This window comes from Manduca sexta, chromosome 16 (genome assembly GCF_014839805.1).
Source record: "Manduca sexta isolate Smith_Timp_Sample1 chromosome 16, JHU_Msex_v1.0, whole genome shotgun sequence".
Lineage (NCBI taxonomy): Eukaryota > Metazoa > Arthropoda > Insecta > Lepidoptera > Sphingidae > Manduca > Manduca sexta.
Window position 1 is genome coordinate 8712785 of NC_051130.1, and position 17453 is coordinate 8730237.

The 17453-nt window shown below is 34.7% G+C and overlaps 1 protein-coding gene across 2 annotated transcripts in view; it reads left to right on the forward strand.

Moving 5' to 3' along the window:
- Positions 1-17453, forward strand: part of LOC115448505 (high affinity cAMP-specific and IBMX-insensitive 3',5'-cyclic phosphodiesterase 8) — a 226816-nt gene that overhangs the window by 38230 nt on the left and 171133 nt on the right. Inside the window, exon 2 of one of the 2 annotated variants that reach the window (XM_037439130.1) lies at positions 1974-2275. In XM_037439130.1, coding sequence (XP_037295027.1) covers positions 2026-2275 — 250 coding nt within the window. In that variant the 5' untranslated portion in view covers positions 1974-2025. Of the gene's footprint in view, positions 1-1973; positions 2276-17453 lie in introns of those variants that run through there. The other variant, XM_037439135.1, reaches the window with a different exon arrangement.

Sequence of the window (17453 nt, forward strand, 5' to 3'; positions counted from 1 at the left end):
CATACTTAAAACTTAAACAATATTGTAAAGAAGCATTATTCTTAGGAGTAAATTTCATATGAAAAGTAGTAAATTCTTAAGTGTTTTTAAACGACTTATCATAGCTAGTTTTAACTCGTGGATTCGTCTGTATGATTTTTTTTTTGTCGAATTACATCCGTCTTTATGCAATGAATGGCGTTCTTATCGAAGGATAGCTTTGATAGCCATAGAATAGAGTGAAAAAAAACCTATTTACCTATACGACACCAGAAAATTCATAATTACAAAAAGACGGAATTGCCTCCATAGACGGATTGAGGTCTGCTGACTATATTATTGTTTCTTAAATAACATTTTAACTTTAATTCACCCAGTTTCGTAATATACTTTCTTAGTTCTTACTCCTTTATAAATCCTCTAACTTCGTTGCTATGTACTATAAGAAGTTTCTATGCAAAATTACCGTTTTCTAAGTCCAAGGATTTGGGCTGGGCGTTGTTTAATTAGTTTTGAATCAGTGAGTAAAAGTACAAGTTCAATTTTAGTGTAGAGGGTCATTTTGAGATTTTGTTAATAAATGCAATCACATACTCTTGTTTACTGCTTACATTGTGTGACCAAAAATCCCAGTTTTACTTTACTGATTTTCTGATCATTTTGTAGTTTCGTGCGAATATGCATGCGCAAGTGTACTTCTGATGAAAAGTGTAATGTTGCCGATGTCACAAATTTTCTTAGAGTAGTAGTAGTGGCATAGGACGTGTTAAAGTAAAAATATTTTTTATTGATAATTATTTTGTTCGAAACTTATTCTTTTATTATTTTACATCTACGGTTCTAGTAACTTATTGTAGTGTTATTACTAAGAAGATAAGAACATGGGTTTATTTAGTAACGCAATGTCAGAATGGCCCTGTATAGACGGGTTTTGACACTTTAATTACTTACAGACTAATTGCTCCAGTGATTCTAACTGACGTAATTGCACTCCAAGTAACCAATCACATCAGTATGTAAATTTTGGAATTAATACGTCTTACACTTGGCAATCAAATGACATCTGTTCTTTGCTATTACGTATATACTTAATAACAGCTTTTTGGTTACTATAAAATACATTAATTTTATTTACAGCAAAATATCAGCAATTTACGCAAGTATGTCAGCTAGTTCCAGCTAATCTGTATTTCTAAAATGTTTAACATTATTAAGATTCAGTAAAAAAAATACTTTACCACTAGATCAGAAAGCAGTTTCCCTCTGAAAAAAAAAAACGGAAAAGAAATTCTTGTTGCTCTTTTTAAACTCATTTCAAAAGTATAAAGTAGGAACAGTATCATTACTTTATTTAAACTCAGAGCATTTAAAAATATATTAAAAATGTAATCGTGACCTTTACGGGACATAAACTTTGTGATTACAAAACCTTAAGAATTTTCATTGTCATCGCGAAATATATTGTGTAAACATTTTCCTTTGAGTTCACAGGATAATGCTAGCGTCTAATAAAACAGATGATTAATTTCTGTCGCTAATAACTGTGAAGATAGTCATGAGTGGTTAATTTATTTTGCTTACCATTTGTTTATTAGTGTGTATACTATGTTGTATTTGTATGTTTTAGTATTGTAAATTCTTGATTTATAGCATTTAAGTCATCATTTTTAATGTTATTCGCGTTTTCAAAGATTTTAAGCATTAAAAGCGTTGGCTTATCTTCTGTTACTATAAATATTTGAAATTTATTTGAAATAAAAAACACTATTCAATTATCATATTTCTTTTAAAATTCACCTCACAGTGTATTTGTTATATTTTTTCAAAATGAAATCATTTAAAATGTCCCGAGGCGTTTACTTACTGTATTTTTTGTCTCCGACCGTGGCGTTCTTTTAAATTTCAATCTACCTCAAAGGCTTCAGCTATTGTTTACTCGAAAACAAAATACAACTTATGTAACATCAAAATAACATTTATTTCTTTTGTTTCAGTGAACAATGGAGCGTGTAAGTGCCAGTGAATGTGCCAAAGTGTAGTGCCAACATGGGTTGTACCCCAAGTATGCTATTAGACCATAAGAATCGTCGTCGCGACAGCACAGGCTCCCAAGAAGCTGCTTTGGCTAAGGTAGCCCCTACACCAGTGTGTAACAAGGCTGTGCAAGCTGCACGAGCTCCGAGAGCCTCGCTGGAGTCTGATGGCTTTAGCATCCAACTATCCAGCAAGAAGGATAGTTATGTTTCGCAAATGGGGAACAATTTTGCAACCCAATTGCATATTAAGAGGATATCTGGTGAGTCATATTTTAACCCTACGCAAAGCTTCACGTTGTTAAGAAAAACCACGCTACTGTAAAACTAATAGTTGTTCCTGCTGTAATTATATCAACAACGTTTTATGTACAATGATTTTGTCTATGTTTCTATCTATACTGTATCCTGGTTTATGACATTTTATTTGAAATAAAACAAGTTAGTTCGTGTGTTGTCACTAAAAACGTCGTATAGTTTAACAGTTCCAACAAGCTAGGTACTCAAAGTTTCAAAATAGTGTAGTTCGGCCAGAAGTTGTGACGCAATGCCTAATAATCTTTTGATTTAAATTCACAACCATTCTTCAAGATGCCATTGTTTAATATAATTTTGTAAACATCCCCGATTGACTTTTTCCTAATTTATTTATAATAACCAACGTCGGTCTTAATTATACTGAAAAGATTAAAGTTTTGAAGTAAAAACATTTCAGATAAATCACTTTTTAAATGGGGCTTTAAGTAAGGATTTGGAAGGCTGACATAATATTTTATTCACAACAATAATAAAATAAGTAGGGAAGCGATAAAACGCCCTTTTAAATAAAACTTTTTACGAGGAAGGGAAGCGGCATTTGAAATTTTGAATGTTAATGTTACAAAAATTGGACCAATTGGACGATCAAAGAAATTTATTGTCTTGAAAGATCAAAGTGCTTTGCGCGACTGAGCTACTGAACCGGGATGGTCTTGTAAACTAAATGAGATGCGTTTAACACCGATGAAGCAAGAATTTACAAACAATTTGTGTTGTGTACACCGATCACGTCATAACTATACGTACGAACTGTATTTGTTTCATGTATGTTAGCAATTAGCGTCATTCTTTACAAATTTAGGTCTTTGTTATGTATACAGATGGACAAATATGGTAAAACAGTAGGCATTAGACCTTGGTGTGTAATAGATTTGTGACCCCAACGTCTAAGTCTTATGTATATCTTAGACTTTAACTTCTACTATAGCTTTTCTTCGCGGCTTCGCACGCGTAAAGGAATTTTCCGGGATAAAAGTCCCGCTATATATTCTCTCGGGATAGAAAATAGTCTTTAATCTTCCCAGGGTCTTATACTACCTCCTTACCAAATTTCATACAAAATCGTTCAGTAGATTTTGATAAAATCGATAACATACAAACAGACAGAAAAGGGGGCTTCGTTGTGGTATTATAATTAATTTCGTATTTCTTATTACTAAAATTATTTTTTTTTTATTTTATATTATGACAAATCTGACGAGGTTGTAGTCTTTACCACTTTAGTAGTTTTAGTGGTTTGTCTCCGTATCCATCTTCTACGACCATCACACCATCTGGCTGGTGTAGTTCCCGTACCTCGTCGAAAACGTTGCGATTTCTTCATTTTACGACTGTTTCTTTGATGCTTCCTTGTAAGATCTTTAAATTCCTCATTACGTGATGGTCTATAGATGTCTTGATTTAATCGATTTTTGCTTGGTTCAGAAATTAATTCTAACTTCAATATTCTTTTGTTTCTGTAATTATGATTAAAAATCGGTTCTTCAATGAAATCGTAATCAGGTCCAACGCGCTGATATTTTTTAACAGCCTCCATTTTACTTTCATTCATAGATTTATTTATAGGTTTATCCGTCATGTTAGCTTTTTTATTTTTTTTATATTTCTTTTGTTTTTTATTATTATTTTTTATTTCTACAGTTTCGTTTCTGTTTGTTTGAGTTTCGTTTATTTTCGATGCGAAGTAATTAGCTATTATTCTGCTAATTATTTCGTCTTTATCAGTTGTCAGACATTTATATTTATTCTTATACGGACAGTACTTCATCTGTCTGTAATATGAAATCTGCTCGAGGATTTTGGTCAAATCTTTGACGTGAACTACTTTGGGCAATTTATATTTACCCCAGTTCGTAATGTAGCGCATTTCCTGTACCTTTGGCGGTTTTTTTGGTCTTTGAGTGGTGTATGATGTGGTAGTAGTAGACGTCAGCAGGTAGATAACCCATATCTGAAATATATGACCGCTTTATTAAGGGATCGTATCGGTTAGTTCCTTGATTTCTATCCTTATTTAAAGGGAAGATAATTAATACATATTTTTTTATTATAGTCCATAAAGCTGGATACTATTTTTAAAATATTAAACTACACCATTTACAGCCAAAGGGTAAGACCCAACAAGATTAATAATAATATTAATACGATAGACGATAGATGATAACCTTGTTAAGGCCGAAAAAGATAAATTGTCTAAATATTTAGACTTGGCACATGAGGTTACCGACATGTGGGATGTAGACTCTACAATTATTGTCCCGATTGTCATTTCTGCGCATGGATTGGTACCAAAGAGCCTCGACCAACATCTTCGGAAGCTCTCAATTGGCCGTTGGGTCGGAGGCCAGATGCAGAAGTCAGTATTGCTGGACACGGCGCGCATTGTGAGGAGATTCCTCACTTTGAATCCCTAACCGCCGCTGGCCTGGGCCTCGAGCTTCGCCATCGGAGGGTCATAATTTTTTTTATATTTTTATATACATGTTTTTTTTTTAAATGTATATGTAAAAATGTAAAAAAATACCTTTAAAATAAAGAGAATTTACCAAAATATGAATACTACAAATGACACATGGGTTGTGATCTTATGTTTAAGTCCGCTGAATATTTGCGTAAAAATTTGCTAAATTAAATATTTTTATCAAGATCACTAAAATCTATTAAAGGGGAACTTCAGCTATAAATGGAGGAAGTCAACCAGCGACCCCCAGATATGTAGTTGAATTTAAGACGAGATTTTCTATTCGAAATGTTGGTAACACTGCTGCGAAGGATTCGCTTCCTATCACGTCATTAAACGCAATTAAGCTCAACGATATCGTGAAAAGTGAATGAACACCTGTGAAAGCAGGCGTATGGAGCAAGATGGAAATTACGACCAAGCTCCTTAAAGTTAAAAAATAAACTAGGGCCGTTAGATGTATGCCTATCTACGATCTATTCCCCCTACTTGTCAGCCAGCCCGAGCTGGTTACTTCGTTTTGTACCTTGTTTTTATTATAAATATTATCCCTAATTTAAAATGTCCATAGTTATATAAGTAATTTTAATAGTTGTTTAGAAATAATAATAATTATTCTTATGCTTTGTTTTCACGTATCATAAGTGCAACTTTATTCGCCTACGTGATAAATAAAGTATTTTATTTATTTATTTATTTTACGCCTAGTGATACTTGCATGAATATGGAAAAGTAAATTTATAAATAAACCAATATATCTCGTAAATTATTTACCGATATCCATGTCTTCATAATATGGTTCATGATCCGACGATTCGGCACGTACTCGAGGCGCTGACAAAATTCAATAATCAATGAAAACTCGATAACCGTAATTGGCAAGACATGTCATTTTATAATTCAATAATTAAGTTTTGCTTTACACGCACCTTTATGAAATTCGCTACGATCATGTCGCTAATTGAGTTTTGTCGCCTTAAGCTGATTAAATCATTACTTACGCTTATTTATTCAGAGTAGATGTAAAATACGGTATTCGGTCCTCATGTTGATTTAGAATTCTAAATAATTTGAATAATTGTGGCAAATCTATCCCGAAATTGCAGCATTGGTTATTTATAATCTAAAAGACAAGATGGATGATACTTTAGTTTTAAAATATTACGCCTTAATACATGATCCAGCTTTCAACTCAAGGGAGCAACATCGGTAATTCTGAAATGAGAGCAATGTGAAAATTTTGTACAGGTAGGCCCAATAATCAAATCCAAGTACATCCAAAGTACTTAAACAAAAACAAACACACATCACGCATTTACCCCCGAAGGGGTATGCAGTGGCGCAACCGGGACCCATTTTCGCCAAGTGTGTTCCGTCCCATGATGTGATAGCGGGCGGGTCTATCGACACAAATTCCAGACTCCGGGCTGATACTGAGAAAAATATCAATTTGCCCAATCCGGAATTCGAATCCGGGACCTCAGAGCGCTGCCGTACTGCGCATGCAGTACAACAACGCCACTGAGGGAGGTATTTAAAACATATTGAACAAAACAAGTACATACTTGTATTGTTTTATATCAATATGTACTTGTGTTGAATATGGGGAAGCAGCTATTTCTCCTCACTCTACCTGCCTAACATTTCTTAATAATACCCAAGAGTGTTTCGCACAAGGACAGAAAGTTACAAAGTAGCTTGTACACAATGGAGTTTTATACTTATCGAACTAAGTAATACTTAAGTTTCAAACAGAGTTAACGCTAACCATTGTATCAAACTGGCTGGAAATTATATACATACTCACGCCCTTTATCCACGAAGGGGTAGGCAGGGGTACAACTGGTTTGTAGAAGAACCCAATATCACTTTGCCCGACCTGAGGATCGAACCCAAGACGACAGCACTGCAGTCGTAGCGTAATACAACTACGCCACCGAGGAATCCAAAAACAAAATAGAATATTATCAATTCATGCAAAATATTTTCTTTTGTTAATTGAGCTCACATAGCAAATAAATGGGTAAGTAAATCACACAACTTATAATTAATTCGGTAAATTAATCTATTACTATTATATAAAGCTGAAGAGTTTGTTTGTTTGTTTGTTTGTTTGTTTGTTTGAACGCGCTAATCTCAGGAACTACCAGTCCAAACTGAAAAATTCTTTTTGCGTTGGATAGCCCTTTGTCCGTGGAGTGCTATAGGCTATATATCATCACGCTATACCCAATAGGAGCAGAGCAGTAATGGCTAATCTCAGGAACTACCGGTCCAAACTGAAAAATTCTTTTTGCGTTGGATAGACCTTTGTCCGTGGAGTGCTATAGGCTATATATCATCACGCTATACCCAATAGGAGCGGAGCAGTAATGGCTAATCTCAGGAACTACCGGTCCAAACTGAAAAATTATTTTTGCGTTGGATAGCCCTTTGTTCGTGGATTGCTATAGGCTATATATCATCACGCTATACCCAATAGGAGCGGAGCAGTAATGGCTAATCTCAGGAACTACCGGTCCAAACTGAAAAAATCTTTTTGCGTTGGATAGCCCTTTAGTCGTGGAGTGCTATAGGCTATATATCATCACGCTATACCCAATAGGAGCGGAGCAGTAATGGCTAAACTCAGGAACTACCGATTCGAACTGAAAAAATCTTTTTGTGTTGAATAGCCCTTTGTTTGTGGAGTGCTCTAAGTTATATATCATCACGCTATGACCAATAGGAGCGGAGCAATAATGGCTAATCTCAGGAACTACCAGTTTGAACTGAAAAAATATTTTTGTGTTGGATAGCCCTTTATTTGTGGGGTGCTATAGGCTATATATCATCACGCTATGACCAATAGGAGCGGAGCAGTAATGAAACATGTTGCAAATACGAGGACAATTTATTAGTTTTGAGAGCTTCCGTTGCGTGCCTTGCGTAAACTAAACGGTTAAAGTTATGCAACAATGATGTATGACGGGATTGTTCCTCTTAAAAAGTACTAAAAAAAAATATTATAAAACAAAGTCCCCCGCTGCATCTACCTGAACGTCTTAAACTCAAAAACTACCCAACGTATTAAGATGAAATTTGGTATGGAGACAGTTTGTAACCCTGGGAAGAACGTAGGCTCCCCGGAAACTACTACTTTTATAATGGAAAACTTTAGCCTGAAAAACTTTATAACGCGGGCGGAGCCGCGAGCAAAAGCTAGTAATTTTAATAAAATTTCCGATATATCGTAAAATAGTTGTGTTGAATTTGTCATAGTATGTTGGATTCAACATTACCAAAACAAAATCTTACGTTTAATAAAAAACGTATAAACATAATATAATAAATCGATTTAAGATAATTGCTTCAAAATTCATTTGCAAGATTTGACCCGAGCATACATACATACAAACATTGAAAGTTAAATAAAAGCCTGTAAAATCACCTCATTCCTACGTCCCACATTCACTAGTAGTCATATTTGCTAGTCCTTCAGCCCAGGCGTTCACTTACGTCATACAAACGCATAGCAACCGCACTAAAAACAGCTTTACCACGTCGACAAATATTAGCGTGTGCGTATTCGGGGACGTGTGTTGCGGAATGGCTATGTTTAGCAAAGGACTTCCAAATTCTGCAGAATAAGAAAAAGTGTGTATTTTTGTTATCTTACAACACATAGATCATTTTATATCTGAAGAGCTAGGCAGAGGCACAACTAATCACTCACTTTTCGGAAACAAATACCAGAGTCTGACCTAATACTGAGCAGAAAAAATCGATTACATTATTGATCCATGATCAAACCCTAGACCGAAGCACAGCACTCCTACAATACGACTACGCCAGTGAGGAAGTCGCCTTACAAATAAATTATATTAACACAGTTTTACTTTCTTACTTTCATTAAAGTTGATATTTGGATATATAAATAACAGTAATTAGGTTAATCACTGATTTGAAAATCACTAGCCTTTGATGATTATGCAGTATATGGAAACTATTATATAATTCCTAACAATTTGCGTTATCACACATCATAAACTTATATGTAAGTGTTCGATGGAACGATGCTATTTTGGTCTGTAATATAATTGAAAATAATAATGTCATGACTGTTCATTGAAAAATAAATATCAATCTCACACCAAATCCATGGTAGTCCTATCATAGCCAAACTTATCTCGAGCCCCAAAGCCAAGTTGTAGACAGTTTTGATTCGAACCCAAATCAGCCGGCACGACTGACGTGGTACCTCTGTATCACAGATATGCCAATACAATTAGCTGCTGGATTTCGTAAATTATTTAATATGCTTATACCATGTTAGATAGCAGCTTCGAATTTTAGTCAATTTCTTCATAAAATGTAAAAAAAAAAACAGTAACAGTAAACAAGTAAAAGCTACAAGAGCAGCATACGAACGTCGCAATTTAGGCAAAATAATAGTAAAGTTGACTGGTACTGTTAAAATGGCCGTTAGTCAACTATTTAGATTGTTTATGGGCTATTACTGGAGGTTCGAAGCTTCGTAAGCCCCTTAAGTCGTTGTGTGTCTTCTCCACAAAATTTAGAAAAAAATGGCTTCGCGTATAATTAATTAGCCCCTTTTTTACAGGCTTAAGATTTTAGCTAAATTGAATAGAAAGTTAAAGGGAATTATTTAACTTTTTCAGATTAATTAGAAATGAAAGGCGGAAAGTGAGATTGATTCATTTCTATGGAAAGGGATTTAAAGTAATGTAAAAAGAAAAGGAGAAAATTATAATCAGATTAAAAAATAATCATTTTCCTAAAGGAATAAATTACCGGGATAAACAGCAACCACTATATACAGGACAAGGACTACGTCTTCAGCTTTTGGAAGTTCACTGATCTTTGGATCACCTCAGTCCCTCACGTGACCATGAAGGCTGTAAAGTCTTCGAATTGTCGGGTGAAAAGTAAAATATTAAAACCGCGATAATATCCGTAAAATAGTTTAATTTAAATGTCTAACATTCACGTAAACATAAGAAATCATTAAGTTCCCTGATGATGAGGCTTCCCCTAAAGAATTTATGTGCCAACTATCAGTTTAATCCGCTCAGTACTCTATGCGTGTACTTCTAACAAACATTTTCACAAACTTTTGTATTAGTAATATAAGAAATAAAGCAAGACCATGCACGTGTCCATATTCTATATCAATTATTTTAAAAATAAATAAGGTAACAAAGCATTAAATATTTTTGATAACCAATTTTTGGGTCCAGTTTTGTACATTTCACTCATTTTGGTGAAATTACCGTACGCTACATCAAACATTATCCTCGTCAATCATTATTAACCCAAAACAAAATTCGAAAACTGACAACCCTACCTGCACCCGATACGTCACAAGTCGCAACCCTCATCTGTAAGGTTGTCACGCACACCAAGGCTTTATTCTGATTGGGCGATACGGTATTGACGCTGGATCTGGGGCCGTAAAGAACGTGCCTTTCTACAATCGTTACTGCTAACGTTTTGTATGAGAATGAGATATACTTGCGATAGATTTATCGATACGATATGTCATCCGCGTACATTTTTCCTGTTCTCTATTAGCGTTAACGATTGTAATAAGATATCTTGGCTATGGACCCTGCCCGGTATTCGCCGTACCGAACTCTTACTATTACCTATTTTTCAATGAGCGCTTCCTAATTAGCTTGTTATGTGCAAAACTGTGGATTGACAAGTAAAGCGTCATTTAGATGGATCAATTATTGCTAGCAATAACCGTATGCAAGTTTTGCTTAAAAAAATTACTTCGTCTAAACTGCGCAATAGGGTTGTTGCGCGAATTGTCTAGTCTCGCCTGTCTTTATGTCTCACTTTATGTATACGAGAATTTTGACAGATAAACAACGATTAATACTAACAATACTTACTCCCTCTGAATGAGGCTTGAAACACTATTTTACCGCGTTTCATCATAATACACAGGCTGATCCCGGAACGCGGCACACTTACAGCCAATAAGGCGGGTTTTAACATTTAAACGGTGGTCGCTATCCGGGCGGATATAAAATATATCCTACCACAAGCAACCATCCTTATCCTATTCTGCATCTATATATAATATAATAATATCAGCCCTGTATTATATGTATACTGTCCCACTGCCAACAGTGCCAAGCATAGGCCTCCTCTACCACTGAGAGGGATTCTGCATCTATGGATGTACAAAAATATTCACTAAGTGATATCACACGAAAATATCATTGTTTCAAGTCTAACATTCAATGTGGCTGTGTGGGATCGACAGATCAGGAAAACTCTTTACGTCATAACCACGCATCCTTGATCTGAAAAACTATTTTCACGTAATAAAATAGCTTTTAATAAAACAACGCACGTGACGTCAACCATTGAAAGCTTTCGCGAAATGGTACGCGGATTGTATGACGCATGCAATTTCTTTCATACAAAATGTTTATTTTGGTTTGATTACATCACGCTGTGATTCGGATTAATTTGATGTGCTACATCACCCGCGGTGTTTTGCTGTTTAACAATGTTTACTCAGTTGCAATTGAGGAGAGTTGAGTTTAACTTGATATCCGCTGTGGTTAAGTTGTTCTATAATAATAATAATAATATCAGCCCTGTATTATATACTTGCCCACTGCTGAGCACGAGCCTGCTCTACTATTGAGAGGGATTAGGCCTTAGTCCACCACGCTGGCCTAATGCGGATTGGTAGACTTCACACACCTTCGAAATTCTTATACAGAATCGTCTCAGATGTGCAGGTTTCCTCACGATGTTTTCCTTCACCGTTAAAGCGAACGATAAATTCACAAAGAATACACACATGATTTTTTAGAAAAGTCAGAGGTGTGTGCCCTTGGGATTTGAACCTGCGGACATTCGTCTTGGCAGTCCGTTCCACACCCAACTAGGCTATCGCCGCTTAACTTAAGTTTTTCTATGTTAACAGTAAATTGGAAAGAGGTATATTTATTTACCACTAGCTGATCCGACAGACGTTGTCCCGTCTTAACTATGAATTTCCAGCGCGCATTCTGTCAATCGCCGTCAGTTATTTCAAACAATTGACAGTTATATAAAATTAATATTTTCGTTAAGTTTTTTACATTTTCTAGTTTTCTATATGATGAAATAATAACGTCTAGAATCATATTCAGTTAATAAATTTCGCTTCTCGAAGACTTTAATTTTTACATATTTTATTAGCATTCGACAACCTTATACCAAGTATTACTGTTCATATTAAAAGTATGATTTCATAAATATTTCTTGGTTCTTGCTTCTCCTATATTTTAACTAGTTTGTTTTTGTTATATACCTATACATACATGAGTATTACAATATCGTACACAAAGAAACTTCCCGAAGTAATAACAGGAGTTGTTCAAAGTATAATTGACTCAAAGCGAATGCCGGTGCGGCAAGCACGCTCGTGAAACTTTATCAACATTTCTCGTTCAGTATACGTGCGCGTAGTGTTTGGTATTATGAACTATAGAATCGGTTTCTTTAGGAACATTATCTTCTACATATATGTATTTTAGTACAAATTTCAATTAAATAATTAAGATATGTATTATATAATTTGTCTTACTATAAATATTATGAAGGTATATAAATATGTTTACTTAAAAGTAAATGCAGAGTAAAGGTAAGTACTTTTTTGATGCCAATAGATCCTATTAGGTTGATAAAAATATTTTTCACACAAATTGCCCAATTTCTTGCCGAATGTATTTTTTTTTATCTGTGAATACAAATCTTATGGTCTTTAAAAATATGTTCAGTCTCCTAAGAAAGTTTTCTTGTAGCTACAGCGGTTAAGGTATCTTTTCTGCCCTATCTCAAAAATCACACAGTAAATATTTATAACACTATAATCATAAATCGACTCATAAATAGAAGCACACATTAAGTCGTATAGCATAACGCTGAAGGAGTTAGCGGTTAAAGTGGTTGTGTAATGCGGCGCGTCCTGGCTCGAAGCTCGTGACGTCACGCGCCAGACTCGCACGCCACCGTGACGTCACTGTGCTCGGACGTTTACCTTTCAGCCAGGATGCATTGCGGAATTATATTTTGTTTCGATTCGTGTGCGGTTGCAGTTGGTGCAAGTTCTAATTGTATCTACTTACATTGTGGTATGTGTATAGTTTATAATTATACGGATACTTAGCATTTAAGTTATTGTATAATTGAGTTTTATGATACTTATGTAACTCTCACCATTATGGTGTCTAGCAAGGAGGAAATTTAAATACTTGATTTCTTGTCATAATATTGAGACTTGTGGACTTAAACCATAACAACTTTTTGCATTGACTTATAGCCGTTTTTTTTATAAATTATCGCAATCTCAATCTTCAAACCGATTTCGAGAAAGCACCAATCACAATAACTCATTTGTAAACATGTCAAAAACGATTCTGATTGGTACATTTCTTTTGATAAATCGAAAAAAGCATTTGGATTCATTTATTATATATTATAAAATGACGGTTAGGCAAGACATGATACAGCATATTTTTTGCGCAAGAAGCTTATTTTTTAGTTTAGCTTCACATAAAAAACAAATCAAAAATGTTCAACCAGCAACAATTTTTTAACCGTCGTCTTATCGATGTCCCGCCTTTTTAGCATTGTTTACCTTTCATAATAGAATAAAATTGTTTCCCCGGTCGGATGTCGGATTTTTACAAAAACTCGTTAAAACTGAATTATTATTTACTAAGTGCTGTTACCGGGGTTCCGATTTGTTTAGGTTGGAACCTTTTTTGTACTTTATTTTTCATTTGTAATGAGGAAATAATGTTTTCGGTTAATGTTTTTTGCCATTATATCTTTTATTTTTTTAAGGGATAGTTTTAGAAATTCGGCAATAAGTCCAGTACAATGTATTGTTATATGTAAGTGTCTCCGGATAGGCATGAAATTTAGGAGTTTAAAAAATATCCGACATCCAAGAAGATTACATAAATCAGTTTATCTCTCACATTTTGAAAGCTATGAAACATTTATATTATTCCAATGAAGGTTTTGAGTTAAATAGAACAACGAAATTGATAAATAGTTATTGTTTTTCAGAAAATAAACAGGAAAACATGACTTCAAACCTTGTTTTAAACTATGCCAGCAGTGTTTTAACTACGCTTCACTATAAGGCTGAATAAATAAAGCAAATTTATGGACATTGAATTCCATATGAAAAGAGAATGCATTGTAAGTCAATGTAGTTTCTGCGTAAAATGGAATGAAATTTTCATATTTTAAAATAAATCTTCGAACAAATGGTAATGTTGAATTGTTCGGTGGAAATTGTGTTTAAGTTAATATTATGTCTTACATTTACCTTCACCCGAAAATCTACCTTGTTGCATTCAAATATTGATGCTTTTAAATTTTTCTTATCAAAAATTGTGGCTTGTCTGCAACGATTTAGTTAGGCCGCCCAATAGTGTAAAAATTATTAGTGCTGCTTAGTAAATGTACTGAGATGAGTCTAAGGGTATAAAGGATGGACGAATGATGGAATTCTGTCTACTCCATCAGGGATAAAAGGCGTGAGTGTATGTGTAATATAAAATAAATCTTGAATAACCATTTTACCACACACTAATCGACATTGCCAAAACAGCAGAGATAAGCGTTTAATTATACTGCATTTTTGGGTTAATTTTAACATGAACCGGCGGTAATGCGCGCGGTTGTGCGCGAAAATCTAATTATAACGCGGATTAGTACCACGCTGTAAAATACATCATACCTGACTGACTAACGATTTATTTGCGTTTAACTACGGAAATTTTGTTTTACAAAGGAATTTGGAGTTTGCGTGATGGAGTTACGTAACAGTTTTGTCTACAGAAGCCTAAAGACAAATGTGGAGATATCACTTTACTTGATCTAATTTGATTGATATTAATATTTCATTCTCAGTGATGCATGTTATGCTTCCTGAGAATTGTAGAGATAAATTAAGTTCCACGTGACGTCATGCATTGAAGATAACGCCAGGGAAATGCAAATAACTGAGGTGTTTACGAAGTATGTTACCATTGATGAAAATTGACTAGAATTTTTGACTTGCCTTGATTCATAGGAAAGAATTTCGTCACGAAAATTGATTAAGTTATACAAAGCATATATAGGGATTACACAAAAATGGCCATCATTGGAGGAGCCCTTTATCCAATACGGTGGTCTTACATAAAAAAAACCTAACAAAACTAACAATTAATTTAAATTTAACCAACAGAATACCACACTTATTAGCAATAAGATAATCATGTAATAATGCAAGGAATAATAAGGCTTTTTATTTATTTATTTTATATAGGGATTATTATGGAGGCCTATTTTCAGCAGTAGATTTCCAATGGCTTAAGATGATATAAAAATAGCATAAATGGGTGAGAAAAAGTCTTAATATAAAAATATTTGATAAATAATTTTAGGTCTTCCAAGGTTACTAATGCTTTATTCATCACTAAATTATCAATTCAAGGATTCTCTCGATGCTTCAGAATATGTAAATTTTAACACAATACTATACGTTGATTGTATTTATAAGATATTTTATAATATTCACCGTGTAATATTCGCTATTCAGTGTCAATAAAATTCAATTTCCTTTGCTTTATGTTGAAAACATGTGACTTATTAAAGACTCTCTTTACAGTGTAACCACGGGGCTCCGTGGAGAATAGACAGCCTGTTCGACCTTCTTCTGTATTGTTAATTAATATTTTCAATCAATATACAATACCACCGTGCACAAGGTGTTAAAACCCGCCCATGTAAGTGTCTCTCGTTCCGGGATCAGCCTGCGTATATCTGATTTCAACAGGCCGACATAATTGTGTCGACTGGCGAGGGGTAATCATCACTCGTCAATCGACATTCTATAGGACCCCAATCTATCTGTATGTGCACGTAAAAAATAAAACACGACAGTAAATAAACATTGGGCTTTAGAAAGAGATTCGGTAAAGTAGCGACAAAATTTAAGATGCATCTCTTTTTATAATCTTTGCTGTTGAGTACTATATCTCACTATAGCTCTGTAATATTTACTTCTAACTACTGTACGCGCTTAGCCTGTCGACCTTGAGATCACAACGCTCTGACCCGCTCAGATATCCACCACACCCACAATACAGTTATTCGTCTCAATTAATTATATCTTTATTAGTATATAAAATTACAGGTGTGCATTGTAAGCGTTCAGATCGCAAGATAACCTATATAGATTAAGAGATCGATAAAATACCTAGTCTTGCCATAAATATTGTAATAAAGAAAAAAGAAAATTGTTAACTGCAAATAACATTTATTACTTTTACAGTGTGTCAGTTTAATACATAAATATAAAACAATTAAAAATATAAAAAGCTTATTCGAAGTGGTCTCCATTGGCTGCAATACAGTCCTTTAAACGATGAGGCCAGTTATCAATAGAAGCACGCACTCTTTCCATGGGAAAATTCTTCACTGCCAATCGTATAGATTGTTTTAGGGACTCCAAATTATCATGGCGTTTAGAGCAAGCTGTACTCTCTAAAACTGACCACAAATCATAATCCAGCGGATTAAGATCGGGACTAGACGACGGCCAGTCTTCAGCTCTGATGAAGTCCGAAACGTTCGATTCCAACCAAGACTGCGTGGACCGAGCTTTATGACCCGGCGCCGAGTCTTGCTGGAAGGACCATACTTGGTTATTGAACATGGTGATGTTAAGGGGCTTAACTACCTTCTCAAGAATGGTATCTTGATACACTTGTGCCGATGTTTTGATACCTTTTTCACAAAAAATATGGCTCAGTCACTCCTTCATAGCTAACACCCCACCAAACCATCACTGAAGTCGGATAATGTCCACGTTGCACTCTGTCGACTAATTGGGAAGCTACCTTAGAGCTTTGAGCATAAATACGGTCATTTTGTTTGTTAAAATGTTGCTCAATTGTAAAAATTTTCTCATCCGTAAACAAAATTTTTCTGTGACCTCCCTTTGCGTACCGCTTCAGTAGTTGTTTCGATTTTACCACCCTATTCTTCTTTAAATTATCAGTTAAGAAATGGCCAGTGCGTCTCTTATAGGCTGCAAGTCCTAAGTCATCTTTTAAAATACGCGACATGGTTCTAGGTGCTATCTTCATTTCCCGAGATAAAATCTTTTGCTTTCGGACAGGATTTCTTCGAATTCTTTCCCTTACTGCTTTGACCACCTTTTTCGTACGAACACTACGTGGACGGCCAGATCTTTTTCTGTCACAAACAGAGGAGGTCTCATTGTACCTATTAATAGCCCGGTACACAAACATTTTACTAATACCAAGTGTATGGAGAGTTTTAAAAATTGCATTTGGCTCCATACCTACTTTGTGTAATGCTATCACAGCGATTCGGTTCTCTTTATCACCCCACACCATTTTAATATCGCAAAATATTTTACAATGTATTGGCGCCAAAATGAGAAAACACAATGAACAATCGTATAAAAATGACAGATTCGAAATTCAAATGTAATATTTTTTTATAATTAAGTGTAACAGTATTTATGGCCAGACTAAGTATATCAGCAAGATATTTCATAGTAAAAAATAAAATAAATTTAGAAGCGAATACCTTGAGAGTACTCGTAGTAATCATGCCCA